At 41.9% G+C, this 18,186-nt stretch overlaps 1 protein-coding gene across 1 annotated transcript in view; it reads left to right on the forward strand.

The window, feature by feature from the left end:
* Window positions 1–18,186, forward strand: part of LOC115099360 (allantoinase, mitochondrial-like) — a 76,825-nt gene that overhangs the window by 44,497 nt on the left and 14,142 nt on the right. The window contains 4 exon segments of the mRNA XM_029616951.1: window positions 3,596–3,639; window positions 3,642–3,790; window positions 6,753–6,867; window positions 6,870–6,893. Of these exon segments, the coding sequence (XP_029472811.1) occupies window positions 3,596–3,639; window positions 3,642–3,790; window positions 6,753–6,867; window positions 6,870–6,893 (332 nt within the window).

Genomic DNA, 18,186 nt, shown 5'->3' on the forward strand with positions numbered 1-18,186 from the left:
AATTGATCACTTGCCACTGTGACTGTCCCCTCTTCCTTCAAACATGCTGTGATGAAGGCACTTATCAAAATTCCTTCACTGGACTTTACCTGCCTGCTAACTATCGTCCCAAGTCGCTTCACCTCCATTGCCTCAGGTACAAGAAGATTGTAAGATTTTTGGGACAGGGTAATACCTACAATACCTGAATGTAACTCGCCTTGAGCTAGCAATGAAAAGGCGTGAGCTAAATATATGAATAAGTTTGAACATGCCTTTCCCTTCCACTGTCTTCTATCTCAAGCTGACCTGGATCCACTCTAGTCTGGCTTTCGCCTGCTCCATTCCATGACCTGGATCCACTCTAGTCTGGCTTTCGCCTGCTCCATTCCACAGAAACATATTCTCACCAAAGTATCTAGTAACCTTTTTGTAGTCAAGGCCAAGAGCTTTTACTCAATCCTCAACCCCTTTGACCTATGCATGGCTTTTGACACTGTTAATCACCATCTACTCCTTGATAGACTGTACTCAACTGGATTTCGGAACTTTTTGCTATCTTGAATTTCTTCTTACCTTTCCCATCATACCCTTACTGTATCCTCTGGTGGTTCTTCCTCTACTGTTATTCTCAATCCTGGATTAAGCATTAAGCAAAATTAGCACGTGCATAGGGCACCAAAGGAAAGGGGAACCACAGAGGGTTGAAAATTTGTATTTTTTCTGTTGCCCCCAAGTTATTTTATTTATTTATTTATTTATTTATTTATTTTAAAACTTTTCTATACCATCACTAAGTTATATACCATCGCAACGGTTTACAAATAGGCACATAGACTAAGGTAAGTAAATGTAGGATATCGTACATTCTAACAGGTGCCAATAAAGTTCGGTTACAATTTCATAAATAAAATCATTATTTGAGTAATGTTGGTCAAGTCCAGGTATATTATTGAGTTACTATCTCTGAGATATTACTTCTTAAATGTAGGATTGAGTAAATTCATTCTCATCTGCATTACCCTGTACTTTCATTCTCTACCCTCCACACTCTTTAGTGAAGGCTTTTTTAAAGAGCCATGTTTTTAAATTTTTCTTAAAAGTTTTGAGATTATTCTGTAATCTGAGTTCGGGGGGCATCGTGTTCCATAGTATGGGCCCAGCCAATGATAAAGCCCTTTCTCGCACTTGGGTTAATTTTGCTGACTTTACTGAAGGGATTGTTAGTAGTGCTTTGTTTGCTGAGCCGAGGTTTTTTTGTGGAACGTGTACTCGTAAGGCTGTGTTTAGCCAGTCTGCTTCTTTATCATATATTAGTTTGTGTATGGTGCCTAAGGCATAAGGCCTAAGTTAGAAGTAAATAATTTGATTATATTGCTTACTGGAATTTACAGTTAAAAAATACAATTTTAGAAATAGTTTATATTTAATATAGTTGTGAGGTCTGGCCTGAAAGAAAACTGAATTTTTAATCTCTTATTACACTTTCAGCACTCGAGTTGTAATGTCTTGTCAGTTAAGCAAGGGGGCCCCATTGTTGGGCTGTGCTTAGGGCATGAATTGGCCTTAATCCAGCCCTGGTTATTCATTATCAGTCGGTGTCCCTCAAGGCTTTGTTTGGGCTCTCTTTTCTTTCTTCTCTATATTTTTTCCTAGGTGCTCTGATCTCCTCCCATGGCTTTAATACCACTTTTATGCTGATGACTCCCAGATCTACCGCTCTATACCCGAAATTTCACCAAGAATCCATTCCCAAATTTCAGCCTATTTGTCTGACTTCACTACCTGGATGTCCTGTTTCCACCTTAAACTTAATGGGGTAGATTTTCAAAGGGTTATGCGTGTTATGGGGCAGATTTTATAAAACTACGTATGCTGGATTTCAATAGATACGCGCATAGCCATTAAAATCCAGGGTCAGCGAGCACAAGGCTGCCCAAAATCAGCAGCCTGCGCGTGCCAAGCCGCGCAGCCTGCCTCCGTTCCCTCCACCCCCCCCCCCCCATGCCCCCGATGATGCATCCGCCGCGACACGCCCCCACGACATGCCCCCAACACGCTCCCCCAGGAAAGCCACGGGACTTACGCTTGTCCCGGGGCTTTGCGTGCACTGGCAGCCTATGCAAGAGAGGCTCGGCGCGCACAGGGGGGGTTTGGGGTAGGTTATCGGGGGTTACGCGTGTAACCTACTCCGTAACCCTTTGAAAATCTACCCCAATATACGCGTGTAACCCCGAAAACTTACCCCTGCGCGTGCCGAGCCTATTTTGCATAGGCTCGGCGGCGCGCACAAGCCCTGGGACGCATGTATGTCCCAGGGCTTTGAAAAAAGGGCGGGAAGGGAGTGGGGCAGGGGGCGGGGTGGTGGTCCGGGGGCGGTCCCCACTCCTCCAGCACAGCGGCTGTGCTGGGGGAATGGCGAGCAAGATACGCCTGCAAGAGGCAGGCGTAAAAAATAAAATAAGGTGGGGGGCGATTTAGGTAGGGCTGGGGGGGTGGCTTAGATAGGGGAAGGGAAGGGAAAGTGGGGGGAGTGAAAGAAAACTTCCCTCCAAGGCCGCTCCAATTTCGGAGCGGCCTTGGAGGGAACGGGGAAAGCCATCGGGGCTCCCCTAGGGCTCGGCGTGCACAAGATGCACAAATGTGCACCCCCTTGCGTGCGGCAGCGCACGCATGTTATAAAATCGGGTGTACATTTGTGCGCGTAGGATTAAAAATCTGCCCCAATATGTCCAAGATGGAACTTCTTGTTTTCCTCCCAAAACCAGTTTCCCCTCTTCTGTCTCTGTGAATGGTGCTCCTATCCTCATAGCTCCCTCACCCCATAACCTTTGATGCCTCTGTCTTCTTCTCTACACACATTGCTAAACAGGTTGTTTCTTTCTCTAGAGTCACTCTGCAACACCAGGAACCTATTTGAGTCAGGGAATCACTTCTAAAAATATGCGGTAATCCAAACACAACTATCACTAGCACATTGATGTGGAGTCCAATCTTTGGTACTATTGCATTGTTTTAATGGGGAGATGAGAGAGAGAGATTTTTTTTTTTTTGTGAAGAACCACTGTACCAAAATGCTTTCTAAATGAGGATGAATTGAGAAACCTAGAGCTTAATATTCAGCAGTGTAGCCAGCAATTTATCCAGCTAAGGTTAGCTGGATAAATTGCCATAGATATTCAGCAGAACGCTGCTGATTAATCACTTTGCTTAATATAGCCGGATAAAGTCCTACTTAGCGGGATAAACGTATTTGGCTAACTTTAGGATCTCTCTCTGGCACCACCAGACTTAAATGGATAAGTTATCTGGCTAACTGGTCTGCCCCAGAACACCTCCAACTTATCCAGATAACTTTCAGCTAGCTAAACAGTTAGCTAGATTAATCGGAGGAATTCAGACAGTGGGAAATTTAAAACTCTTGGTTTGTCTGGCTAAGTTTGAAAGTTAACCAGACCAAATCATCTGAATATTGACCCTCTAACAAAAGAAAGAGAAAACATTCAAGGTGCCAGCCACAAGAGATCTGAAGAAATTGTTTTCATACAGGGAAAGCACAAGGATAATACTGTCCTAATCATGACATGCATTGCCATATCTATTCTTCTTCATCTAGTGTCCGATGCCACATTGTTCATCTCTCATCTGCCCAAGCTTTGCCATCATACGAGAAGCTCGTCAGGCAGGAGCACCACTTACCGTGGAGACCACTCACCACTATCTCTCATTGACCTCCAAACACATCCCCCCAGGTGGCACACACTACAAATGCTGTCCCCCCATCAGGGGAAGGACAACCAGGTAATGTAATAGGAGCAGGAAGGATAACAGGTAACCTCATACAGTGAAAGAAGAAGAGAAGTGGGAGCATAGCTTAGTGGTTAGACATTGCTTTTCCAAGAGGCATTTAGGTAAAGTTCTGTTGTTCACTTTATGAAGTATTTTATATGTGATGTTGATTTTGTGTTTTATTTGTATTTATGTTTTAATGTAAACCGCACTGAACACAAAATTGTTTGGAAGTTTGCGGTTATAAGTTTTATAATAAATAAAAATAAATAATAGAGGAGCAAGCTAAGAGCCAGAAAAGCCAGGGTTCAAATCCCACTGTCGCTTCCCATTGCCTCAGATACCAACTAAGGGGTAGATTTTAAAAAATGCACACACACGTCCATGTGCGCACAGTTCCTGGCACAGGCACATGGACGCAGCGATTTATAATATGTACGCATGTTATAAAATACGATACCCACATGTGTGGGCGGGTTGCAACTCGCACGTGCATGGGGAGGGAATTTTTTAAAGTACGCACAGCAATGTGATCGGGCCTTTGCCCAGTTCCCTCCCAGTCCGCTCCAATTAAGAAGCGGACTGGGAGGGAACTTTCCTATACCCCTACTTACCCTTCCTCCCTTTTCCCCTCTCTTCCCCGACCCCTAAACTAATCCGGTCTACACTTATTTTTCTTGTTGATGAACTTACCTGCTCCCTCTGCGCAGGAAAAAGTTCATCGCACAGGCCAGCTGCCGGTGCCGCTTCCCCGGGACAGGGTTTAATGGCCGCTGTCCAGGCCGGCTCCCGCCCCCAGCCCGCCCTTTTTCACAACCCCGGCACTTCTGCGTGTATCCCCCCATTTCGGCTCATAGGGTTTTGAAAATTTGGGCTTTAGAATGTAAGTCCTCTGGGATTGGGAACTACCTATTGAATTGTAACTTCCCTTGAGAGCAGGTTTAGAAAGGCAAATTAAATCCAAATCCAATAAGGGAGTCCACGAACCAAAGAAGCCATGTTGTATTATGAGTAATAACTCTGGACTCGACAGGCTGCCGTTTCACCATAGCAGACCCATATTTGAGTGTCCAGGGGCTGGATGGTATGGATGTTTTGCACAAGTGCCCATGATGGAAGGGAATGAGGCTGAGAGGATGAGAAAATGAGGGTCCATAGATAGTGGGAGGGAGGGATGGAGGGAGATTGCTACTATATTATAGTGACCTCTCGTACCATAGAGCACTTCTGACAGATTCAATCCCCTAGCCATGGGCCAGTAAAGGGGATTTTGTGTGTTCTAAGCAGTCATACTGAGGAGGCTGGAGGTGGAAAAGAAGAAAGGCAAGTAAGTAATAATTTTTATCTTGAGAAGATGTTTGGTGGAAACAACAAAACTCAATGTGATTAGGATCAGTAAGAAAAAGCCTACAGATTCAGAGAGATAAGCAAGAAGAAATTTGCTTTTACTGTTCCGAGATGTATTTGGTGTATCTGTGAGTACATGTTCAATATGTTATATGAATATTCTCCCTATCAGGTGAGTTCCAAATACAATTTAAAGCACTAATTCTAATATTCAAGGCTATACGAGCCTCTGGCCCTTCATACCTAAATGAATCGCTGTCCCCTACCCCTATATACCTGCCTGGGCATTGCATTCATCTGGTGCATCTTATTTAATGCTATCTTCTCTGTCTACAGTTACTCTCTAGGATCAATATTCAAACATAGCTGCAGAAGACTTATCCAGCTAACTTACGAGGATATTCAACAGCACGGCTATGTTGCTGAATATCCCCATTAAATTTGCTAGTTAGCCAGATAAGTCTTCTTTCAACCTGCTATTTAACATGTATTTCTTATCCAGTTAACTTAACTGGATAAATCTTAATATCGTCACATTTTCAACTAAATAGCTCCTCCCTGATCCACCCACATCTCACCCACCACTTATCCAGCTAACTACTTAGCCAGATAAATACTTATCTGGCTAAATGAAAATTGCTGATAGTCATCACCACTTAGCAGCCATCACCACTTAGCAGGATAAGTTGCTACCTATCCGGCTATGTAACACGGAATATCTGCCTCTCTGAAACATATATACATGCTTTTTCCTGTTTTGCTCTAGCATTATGGAATGAAATTCCAAGTAATGTTCATCACACTGATATTACCTTTTTTTTCAGAAGATAGTGAAATCTCTGCTGTCTAATTTTGGCTTTGTTTAATTGATGATTTCTAATCTCTATGTTGCTCTGCAGCTTTTTAATTCCTCAATAGCACATATGTTCTTTTCTTGAGAACTGCACTATTGATATTTTATGTTATGTTGTATTTTATCATGTGGAAATAGCTGCGACCCAGCATGTTTGCATTACTGTATTTGTTTTGCCATGCCTGTATGTTATTTAGTTTTACTGTATGTACTTTATTTTTCCTGTTTTTATATTATTTGCTATGCTCTGAAATAGTTTTTTTAATTTGGTTTTTTTTTTTTAAATTTATTCATAATTGTACACTGACTCAATCTCTGTGGATATGATGGGCTATAAACATAGCTATGAACTGAATTAAATTTGAAATTTTGAATTGAAATTTAGATTTGATTTGTATGTGGATATATAGGCATATTTAATTATGTCTGTATCTGTGTGCTGATTCACAGATCATGCATTTCCATGCACTGAGTAATACATTTTCATCTCTTGGTAAAACAGTCTGTATGCAACTATCAATGGGTGTAGAGTTCCATGCATAACATGGGTGTTGTGAGCAGAAACGTGTTTGCATTTAAGTTCAGATGTGTGAATGGATCATGAGTGAGATCATTTCCATGCAAATTTGCCATGGCATGTTTATTTCTATTTGTTTGACTGTGCAAGTGTGGATGTTTGTCTGTGCATCTGTAGCCGCCCATATGTGCTAGTGCATGCATGTATGTCTGTGCCGCTCTAACAGTTTTTGGTAACTGTAATTGAAATCCCTTGTTTGCTTTCCTGCAGGATTTGCTCTGGGAAGCTCTGCATAATAGAGACATTGACATGGTGTCTCAGACCACCTCTCCCTGCATCCCAGAGCTGAAACTACTGGAGGACGGTAACTTTCTGAAGGCCTGGGAGGAATCGCCTCTCTGCAGTTCGGTAAGAAATGGAGGTTCAACAGTAACCTCTTTCAGTATTGACCTCCTGCTGGTACTTATGAAAGCTGTGACCACTGCTCCCTGATTGGCCTCTGCTAGTGGCAGAGACGGACAGATAGAGAGAAAGAGAAAAAGGAAGGAAATGCTCAAATTTATTATGATAACTTTTACTTTTTATTGATTATAGCTTTGGCAATGAATGTAGTTTGAACTCATATTAGCCCACTCCAGTCTATTCTGCTTCACAATATAGTGTTGTCACACTATTCCATTTGGATTTGGATTTCACAAGAGAAAAAAATGTGGAGAAGATCCAAGACGGCAGCCCTAGAGGGAGCAGCTCTCGGCTGTATCCTTTCTGTTCTTTCTTAAAATCTGAGTACTACTGGCGATCTTTATGCTAGAATTTCAACATCACCCTGAGCTTCACATCGGCCTACCACCAGGCCTAATGGCCAAGCAGAAAGAACTAATCGTACATTAAAGACCTTTCTAAGGTCTTATGTAAATGACCAACAAGACAATTGGGCCGACTTGCTACCATGGGCCGAATTTTCACACCAACACGCACATTGCTGCCGCCACAGACGTCTCTCCATTTTCACTGGTGTTTGGCCGTCAACCACGACTACCCTTGCCAGTACCCCTCTCCGTGCCTTCGCCAGCAGCTTCAGTTCACAACACAGACCATCCGCAACGGATCCGGCACAGCTCAATGCCCTGCAGGCCATACCGGGCCTGGCTCGGCGCATTGCTGAACAACAAGACACATTGAAGAAACTCACTTCTGCGTTCCATCGGCTGCATGCACAGAAGAATCAAGGCGCTACTTCCAGTAATGAAGGTCAATACCTGAAGTAACTTTAAAGACAACTGTACCTCTGGCTGCTCCAGTTCGTTTCTCTAGAGAGATTCAAAGGACTAGAGGTTTCCTAAATCAATGCTGCATGCATTTTGCATTACAGCCTTCTCCCTTCCTCACAGCCTACGCAAGACTACATACATTCTATCTTATCTTGATGGAAGGGCCTTGGCTTTGGCCTCAATGCTGTGGGAACGTAGGGATCCAATTTTGCAGGATATTGACGGATTTTGGATTTGTTTAAGTCCGTCTTTGACAATCCTGCTCGAGTGACTGTTGCTGGTTCTACCCTGGTGGACCTGAAGCAAGGCAACCGACCACTGGCTGATTTTGCAATAGAGTTTAAGACTCTTGCTACGGAACTATGCTGGGATTCCAAATGCCTGAAAACCCTTTTCTTCAGAGGTCTGGATACTCGCTTGAAAGATGAGCTGGCCACTCGTGAGACACCTGATTTGCTGGATGAACTAGTGGCTTTGGCTTCTAGAATTGACCACCAGCACCGTGATAAGGTGAAAGAGCTCAAGCCTACCATTAGACTGGTTCAGAAGGAGGTTTGTGCTAAACCTGCACTCCAGACAGTCCCAGCAATACCTGTCACCAGTGAAGAAGAACTGATGCAACTTGGTCGCAGTCACCTGACTTCAAAAGAGAGACTTCGGAAGAGGCATGGCCTGTGTAGTACTGTGGACAGACTGACCACGATGTCCCAACATGCCCAATTCGTCCGGGAAACGGACAGGGCTAAGTCCTGCGGGAGGACTGTTCTTAGGCCTTACCATGACCTCTCCTCCGCTCTCTCTCCCAGTCTCCCTGATCTGCGGACTGTCTGAATTTCAAACTCTTGCCCTGGTGGATTCAGGGGCAGGAGGCAACTTTATACTTCGATGCCTAGTGGAACACTTGAGGATTCCCCTTGTCACTTTGGAAGTTCCACTGCTCTTATCCTCCATCCATGGAGAGCCTTTGCCGGGTGATGTAACCTGGCGTATTGGACCGATAACCCTTCGCACCGGAGCCCTCCACAGAGAATCAATTTCCTTCTTGTGCTGGAGAAGGCTATGCACCCTATCGTTCTGGGGTTACCCTGGTTGCAGTCACACAAGCCTCAATTTGACTGGGCCACCTTGGAACTCTCCCGCTGGGGCCCAGGTTGTCATGTCGTAGGCATGCAGAGGACATGGTGTCTCCTGTCCTCCTGCATGCCTACGACTCCAGTGATGCCAGTGACTGCCGCCTCAATACGCATCATTCAGTGATGTGTTCTCCAAAGAAGCTGCTGACATCCTTCCTCCACACAGATCGTACGACTGTGCCATAAGGCTGAAACCTAACACTGAACCTCCTAAAGGATGTGTCAGTCCTCTCTCTGCCATAGAGAACAAGGCTATGTCTGAGTACATCGAGGAGAATTTACAGAAGGGATTCATTAGACCATCAAAGTCTCCAGCCGGCGCAGGTTTCTTCTTCTTCGTGGGGAAGAAGGACGGTACCCTTGCATCCTTGTATCGACTATCGAGGTCTGAATGAGATCACGATCAAAGACCGATATCCCCTGCCTTTAATCTCAGAGCTGTTCGACCGGCTTCAAGGTGCAAAAATATTTTCAAAGCTTGACCTGAAGGGGGCCTACAACTTAGTTCGCATTCGCAGTGGCGATGAATGGAAAACAGCCTTCAACACTTGAGATGGTCATTTGAGTACTTAGTAATGCCTTTCGGCCTGTGCAACGTACCCGCCATGTTCCGGAACATGATGAAAGACATCTTGCAGGACCTGTTGTACAAGAGTGTCGTGGTTTACTAGATGATATCCTGATATTTTCGCAGAACTTGTCTACCCATCTAGAGGACATCAAACAAGTACTACAAAGACTAAAAGAACATCGGCTCTTCGCCAAGCTATCCAAGTGCGAATTCCATAAGGACTCTGTGCCTTTTCTTGGCTATATTGTGTCTAAAGATGGCTTCCAGATGGATCCCCAAAAGCTCGAGAATATTAAAAATTGATCTCAACCTACCAGCCTAAAGGCCCTGAGATGATTTTTGGGGTTCACCATTATTATAGAAGCTTTATAAAGAATTACTCTTCTTTAACTGTGCCCTTAACTGCAATGACCCGGAAGGGGGCCAATGCTTCTAAATGGTCTGTGTTCGAGAATTTAAAGATTGCCTTTTCCACTGAATCATGCCTGCATCATCCAGACCCCAACAATAGCCATTCATCATAGAGGTTGATGCCTCTGACGTCGGTGTGGGGACTGGATTGAGCCAAACCGGAGGCTCCATAGCATTACATCCCTGCTCTTTCTTCTCTCGCGATGTTTCTCTCTGGCAGAGAAGAACTATGGGATCGGAGATAAAGAGCTCCTGGCTATTAAGTTGGCAATTCGAGGAATGGCGGCCTTGGCTCGAGAGGTGCTCAACATCAAATTAACCGTGTTTATGGATCATAAGAATCTAGAGTATCTCCGCCATGCGCAATTGTCTTAACCATAGACAAGCCAGATGGTCCTTATTTTTAACCGTTTTGACTTTGTGCTCAAATATCGCCCGAGACAAGAATACCAGAGCTGATGCCCTGTCACACTCCTTGCTCTCAGAGGATGTTCCAGAAGAACCTCAGCACATAATCGACCCGAAGAAAGTCATCTTGGGTGCTACCCATTCTGTGCCGCTGGTAAAACCATCATGCCTAAACATCTCAGGAAGAAAGTGCTCTATTGGGCTCACAATTCCAAGCTGGCTGGCCATCCTGGTCAACGCCGTATCCTGATGAAGCTCCAGAAATATATTGGTGGCCAACTATCAAGGAAGATACATTCTCCTACGTAGCATCTTGTGCCAACTGTGACAAGCACAAACCTACTTTTGACCAACCGTGGGGATTGCTGCAACAGCTTCCAGCTCTGGAGCAGCCCTGGAAGCATATCGCTACTGACTTTGTAGTTGATCTTCCCCCCTCTGGAGGTATGAATGCCATCTGGGTCACAGTCGACCGTTTCAGCAAGATGGCCCATTTCGTGGTGCTGCCTGGCTTACCTTCAGCCTTGGAGCTTGCGAAGCTCTTCATAACCCACATCTTTCGCTTTCACAGCCTACCGAAGCACATAGTATTGGACAAGGATCACAATTCACTGCAAAATTCTGGAAGGCCTTGTGCAATCTCTTCGACATCTCTCTAGCCTATACATCAGCCTATCATCCTCAATCAAATGGCCAAACAAAATGGATGAATAGGACCCTGAAACAGTTCATTCGGGCCTATGTGAGTTGTCGTCAGAATAATTGGGCCGAAACTGTTACCCCTTGGACTGAATTTGCCATTAATTCTCATCCAGCAACATCCACTGACTGAACACCTTTTGAAGTGGTATATGGATGTTTACCACCACCGCCACTTCCACTGAAGCTCTCACTGACGTCCCCAGCAGTTCAATCCACTGCTGATGATATCCATCAATTATGGACTCAGAAGAAAGAAATGCTACTCAAAGCGAGTGATCGAGCCAAAAGATGTTATGATGCTCACCATTCCAAAAGCGCCTAGCTTTAGGAACCTGGAGACAAGTCTGACCTATCCACTAAGCACCTAGACTGAAGTTACCCTCCACTCGATTTGCTCCTTGCTACTTTGGACCATTTCCAGTCCTCCGACGTCTTGGCAACATCACTTACAATCTGAAGCTACCACCTGGATTGAACATCCACAACGCATTTCATGTTTCACTTCTGAAACCACTCATTCTCAGTGAGTTCTTTCCAAGTCTCAGAAACCATCTCCCATCAATGCAGAAGATGACCTAGAATACAAGGTTGAAGCCATTCTTGATGTCCGAAGATGAGGCAAGAATTGGGAATACCTGTTTTCATGGGAAGGTTTCGGCCCCGAAGAAAATTCTTGGGAGCCTCTGGCAAATATCCTTGACAAAGAGATGCTCCATCATTCCATCTCTCCTATCCTTGGAAAACAAAACCTGGTACCCCGCAGAGGAGACCGCCCTTTGAAGTGGGGTACTGTTGCAACTGTCGCTCCCTGACGGCTTCACACTCCACCTACTTTCTTTTTCTGCAACTCCTCCTGCTCCCTGTGGACATCTGCCTGCCGCGGCGTCTGCCCACTGTCCTGTCCTGCGTCTCCGGACTGGCTTGGGCACTGCCTCCTGCCATGCTCCACAGGTACCTTAGGGCACGCGCGCCGCACAGCCCTCATTCTTATTTCCTCTATGGCACGAACCTCAGGGGCGTCCCCCTGTGATGACGTCACGCTGCCCGGATATTTTAGCCTACTGCTGTTTGCTAGCCGTTGAGTTAGCAAGGGGGATTTCCCTCGGATGGGATTCGTTCTCCGTACCCAGCTATTCTGCCTCCAACTTCTATTGGACTATTTTCTGCTAACGGGGTACCCACTCTCGGGGGCCTCTCTGCTTCTTTAAGGTCACTATCAGGAACCGGTACTCACTCCTCGAGGGCCTATGTTCCCTGACTCGCTGCCTGTGCCCATCTCCTCTTCTACTTGGAAGAATTTGCTACAGACACCATCTGTGAGTACTACTACCATCTACTCCTCAGAGCTGTTTCCCTGGAACCAGGTACTCGCTCCTCAAGGGCCTGCCTCCGTTCCAGCACCAGTGCCATCTTCTACAGAGAACTGCTGTGTGAGTACTTGCCAACAAGTCTCTGAGCCCATGGATCTGGTACTCGCTCCTCGAGGGCCAGCTCTCCCTATCTCAGGGCTTCTCCATACTGGGGACTCTGTGAATATCTCAGTGTACTCATTTTCTCAGTTCTTCTTCCTACAGCACTGCTACCGGAGAAGTCGCTGTTCCAGCACCCCCTGAGGAATACTAGCCCAGCCAGGCCTCATCTTCTACTCACTACTACCGCCACCACCCTCTGTGGCTTCACAAACTGTCTAATAAAAGATATAATCTGTGTTCATGTGTCCAGAGCTAAGCCTGACCTGTGGCCCCTCATGGGACTTACCCCCGTGGGTGTGGTCAGCTGCCACAGTGTCCAAGGGTCCACCCAAACCCTAAAAAACATAACATATTGCATGTATAATGTCCCTGTAAAACAAAATTGACAGGTAAAAATGGATGCTGAAATGTTTTAATGTCCACAACATTCTCATACATTGTACATTGACCACATAAAAACTGGCTCCACATAGTAAAATCAAAGTATAATGACAGAAGAGATGTAGTTGTAACAAGGCGGTTTTTAGCAAAAATGGGAGTTTGTTGGAATGCTTTGTGGATGGCTAAAACCTTCCAATTACTAATTATAATATCCTGCACATGGGTAGAGTAGGGTAACACACATACCATCCTGTCAAGTAGGGCTTTTGGAGAGCTACTCAAGAGATATTCCTGATTAGCATAGAATGCCCATTTAAAGACACATTTGGCAATTCTTTTAGGATATTCTCTCTGTAAAAATCAAATTTTCATATCCATTTCTTGTTGTATGTACTCTGGGTACTGGCACATACCTGTCTAAGATGGAGAAATTGACCCACAAGGATATTTTCTTTTAATCTCTAAGGGTGATGACTAGAAAATGTAAAAGAATATTCCTGCACACAAAACAAAAGCAAGACCATCTGGTGTGGAAAGAGGTTCCTTTATTAATGTAATCAAAAGACCAGCCCGACGTTGGCCGAGTTTCACCCAATAGGTTGCGTCAGGGGCTTTAAGAGTAAAAACAGATATAATTTGTAGATAAAAATATAAATAATCTAATACATATCTATTGCAATGTAAAAAAATGAATTAAAAGAATATTAAAAAATGATAAATAAAGTAGACATCAAAATATGAACATCAAAATAAAACGTGACTTCAAATTAGACATACACATAAATAATTTAGATGTGATCAATCATAATGCATTAAACCAAATATAACATAAAAATTATCTTTGTCTTTAGTTCAAGCAATAGCATACAATCGTTCATGTATATATTGAAGCAGCAGAGCGAACTGGAGGGGAGATAAATATATAGATTGATCGGACAGAAATTAAATAAATGAACCAATAGAATCATTACTTTAAGTATGGTCCTATATTTAATATACAAGAGAAAAATTTTTTGTATATATCGAGACAAGCCAAATATTGTGTTTGATTCTTAATTATGAAATGTAGATTAATTAATACTGTTCTATAATGCGGATTCTTATATGATACATAATAAGTATGAGTAATGCTTTGTTAATTTAAATGTTTTACTTTTAATTGTATGTAAACCCATGTATTGAAATAAAAAAAAAACCAACCTAATAATAACAAAGATATGACATAAGGAAGTGAAATAATGACCATGTTTATCATAGTAATAAAACTAAGGACTGTACTTACAAGTGGATAGAGATAAATCTTCACACGCTTTGTTATAGTTAGGGTCCTTTGTAGAAGTATCTAATAAATTGTGCAACAATATTTAATTGATATCACTTGTTTATAGACTTTAAACATCATTACCACTATAATAATTCATATCTTATGAGAAACCACTCTTAAATAATCTGAATTAGATCTAAGAGTATAATCATTAATATCTACGTTAAATCAATTGACTCTACCTAGTTTGATTACATGAACCAAATGTATTGGAATAATCTTTTAAATAACCAGCAGTTCATAAATACAATTATCCAATTGTTACGATTCAGTTATCCCTAAACAAAGTACAGAAACCTAGCTCAATAATCCATATAAATTCACTCCTTATCCAAATTTTGTATTCAAAACACTAAGGGATACTTTAGTAAGAATCAGTTTAAATCCAAACTACCCATGAAAAGGAAAACCAATAGCGATAAGAATAATTTAACTAAACAAGTAAAAACAAACGTATCAGCATGCGCTACTAACTGAGGTGCTAAAAATATAATGCACATCGTGGAGAGAGAAAAAATTACTTTAACAAGTAAACCTATTAGTAAAAGTATTATACTAATGCAAAGTTGTCACAAATGCGACTATATTTAAACTCTCAACATACGTGAGTCTAGTGCACCAGTGCATCAAAATCCACTGCCGCTCGAAATTGTTTAAAAGGACAGCCTCAGTGTCAGTCTCTCTTTATACAGAAGAGATTAAAAACGGCGCAAAGAAATTGATGTCATTTCCTCTCTAGTGACTGTCAATCATTCAATAGTGTGCGGCTCTGCTTTAAAAGTATGCAGTGTATATAGGGGAAACAATGTGTTATAAATTAGTTCTGAGGAAGTATCCACTGTTTGTAAAAGAACATATATATATTTAAATATTAAGTTATTCTTTAACCTTTTTTCCAACTGGGTAATATTTAAAACAAACTAAAAGTCAATCCACTAGGTTAAGAAGAATGAAAGACTAAACGTGATTAAATATGTTAGTATGAGCCTGGATTTCATTTCAAGAGCTCTATGATGGAATATACTATCGTTGGTACAGAGACGTCTATGTCTTAAAAACTGAGAGTATGGTAAATTGTTTTTCATGGATTTATTATGACAACTGGCATAATCGAGAAATGTATTTGTGTCTGTAGGTTTCTAAAGATGTCCATACTAAAATTGCCATATATAAAAGTTATTTGAATGTCTAAATATGAAATTGTTCTGTCTGAGAAACACATACTGAATTTTAAATTGCTATCTAAATTATTAAGCCATTCCAAAAATGTTTTTAATTCTTCAACGTCTCCTTTCCATATCATAAATATGTCGTCTATATACCTTCGCCAAACAAGGATATTCTGTGTATATTGATGGTACTGCTGCATCTTTTCTTCACATTTACTGACATATAGATTTACTATGGAAGGGGCCATAGCGGCCCCCATAGCTGCTTCCTTAGATTGAATATAAAAATCATTTTCAAATATAAAGAAATTTTTCGTCAACACTATTTTTGCCAGTTCCAAAATTAACCAAGATGGAATACGTTTATATTCATTACATGTATGTAAAATGTCTTCAATGATAACCAACACTTCCGGTTGCGGTATATTTGTATATAGGGATTCGATGTCTAAACATACAAGGATTATCTCAGTTTCTTTTATAGTCATATTTTCTAATGTACTGATTATATCACTTGAATCTTTTACATAGGAGGGAATTTTGGGGATGTTCAGACTTAAGAAACGGTCTATAAATATTGAAATTGGTTCTAAGAGGGAGCCAGTGGCTGATATGATAGGCCTACCAGGTGGGGAGGTAATTGATTTACAGATCTTAGGGAGAACATAAATGGTGGGCATAATTAATTGGCTTAGATACAGTGAGAACATCAGTTTCTTTATTTGTCAAACAATTGGTACTTTTAGCTATATTCAATAATTCATCAATATCTTTCTTGATATGTTTGGTTGGATTGTTCGTCAGCTTATTGTAAAAAGATGTATCAGACAATTGGTGGTATGGGGCTCTCTCCCCTCGCTATATATTACTGGATCTAAAAATGGAACTTTATATAAATCTGAATGGAAAGAAAATCGCAAATTAGGATCTTATAAATTCAACCATTCAGAAAATTCAGAAAGATGTTCAGGCGAAGAAGTCCACACAAAAGATGTCATCTATATATCTTACCCAAATTGCTATATAATGCTAAAACTCCAATGAATATACAAATTGCTGTTCAAAAGAGGAAACATAAAGACTATCTACTGAGAGGGCCATAGTGGCCCCCATAGCTGTGCCTTTGATTTGTTTATGGCCCCTCAGTAGCTTGTCTTTACATTTCTTTTGAACAGCAATTGGGATAATGTGATAATTTATGAGTAGTATGTTACCCTATGAAAACTGCTAAGATAGCCTCTGTAAGTTGTTATATTCAGAAGGATTTTGGAAGTATAATAATGATGGTTTGATGATTATGGGCTTTAGTGTAGTGTGTTTGGTACATATGAGGTGTGTATGCATGGTTTAAAAGAAGGGGGTGGGCATTATAATGTGCAAGCTTTAAAAGTATAAATTTTGTAGCAGAACCAAATAAAAGATGTATTTAAAATTCTGGTAGTAGGATGATTGGGTATATTAAATGTATTTTGGTAGTATTTTCTCTATATACCTACAAATTAGGGAAGTGCCAGTAACATTTTATGTATATATATATTTATATATATATATATATATATGTGTGTGTGTGTGTGTGTTTGTGTAACCCCTATGCTGCTTTTATCTGGGATGGTGGTGCCAGAGGCCATATCTCAAATACAGTTTCAAATGGTAAACTTTCAATACTGTTAAAGTGTCTTAATCTTCAGGGTTCCCTGAGCGGGGAGAAAGATAACTTTCAAGGTCCTTTACATTGCAACATTTAATTCCCATTTCACAAGCACTAATTTCCCATTTCACAGCACTAATAAGAACTAAAGTCACTTTGCAGCAAAAAGCACACTGGAAGCGGACTTTACTGATATTGTGTGAAATGATGAAAATGTTCTTTACAGTAGTTTGGTTCAATAGCGATGTTAAGTGCTTTAAATAAACTTGTGACTTCTTATAGTCTTGATTAAGATTTAGACGGTAAAGCCAAGTCTTATTCTGTTGTTTCTACCATCCCATTGGTTAGGACAGGTTAATGTTTCCCTCCCAATATTAAAGGTGAAATCCATACCTCACTACACAGTTTTCATCTCTGAAGTCCTTAGTTTCCTCACAATATCTGAATGGTACTATAAGTATACCTCTCTTCTCCCTTTCAGTATCAGAATGATACTCTCATCACTCCTCTTCTCCAGATATCCTGGAAATATTCTTGGGCACTATAGGGGGTCCATCCCAACTCCCTTCACTTTTCTTTCCTTCTTCTCTGTTAGATGGCTGTAAGCCTTCCCTCTTCTGGATACTGCCAATCTGCAGGCTCCTTCTCAGTATAGAAACCTCTTGCTTTTAAGGTTCAGGAACTTGAAAGTTGAATAGATAGGAAGGATGGAATAAAAGTCCCATATCTAAAAGTAACTGAAAATCTCAATGGAAGTTCAAAAACTTAAATCAATTAGAAAGGGGCGAGCCCTGAGCATACTGCCCCTAAGAAGGGAAACAAAAAGCTCCATACCCTAAGATGGTGGTCTGGCTTTATATATCAGAGGAACTTGCCAAATACTCTCTTCCACATGGGGGAGCTATACCTCCACACTATTGTTATGTTTCCTCCCAAAACATCAAGTAGTTTAGTGCTACACAGGTTCCTAAATGTTATGGTTATGGGTGTTTGGGTGGATCCTTGGACACTGTGGCAGCTGACCACACTCACAGGGGCAGTTCCATGAGAGAACACAATGTCAGGCTAAACTCCGGACAGACAAACACAGATTGAATCTTTTATTAAACAGTAAATGAAGCCACCAGAGGTGGCAGTAGTGAGTAGTGGTTGGAGAGCCCGGCTGGGCGCATCTCTTTCAGGACGCTGGAACAGCGGATCCTCTGTAGACA

Source organism: Rhinatrema bivittatum, chromosome 9, assembly GCF_901001135.1.
Source record: "Rhinatrema bivittatum chromosome 9, aRhiBiv1.1, whole genome shotgun sequence".
In the NCBI taxonomy this organism is placed as follows: Eukaryota; Metazoa; Chordata; class Amphibia; order Gymnophiona; family Rhinatrematidae; genus Rhinatrema; species Rhinatrema bivittatum.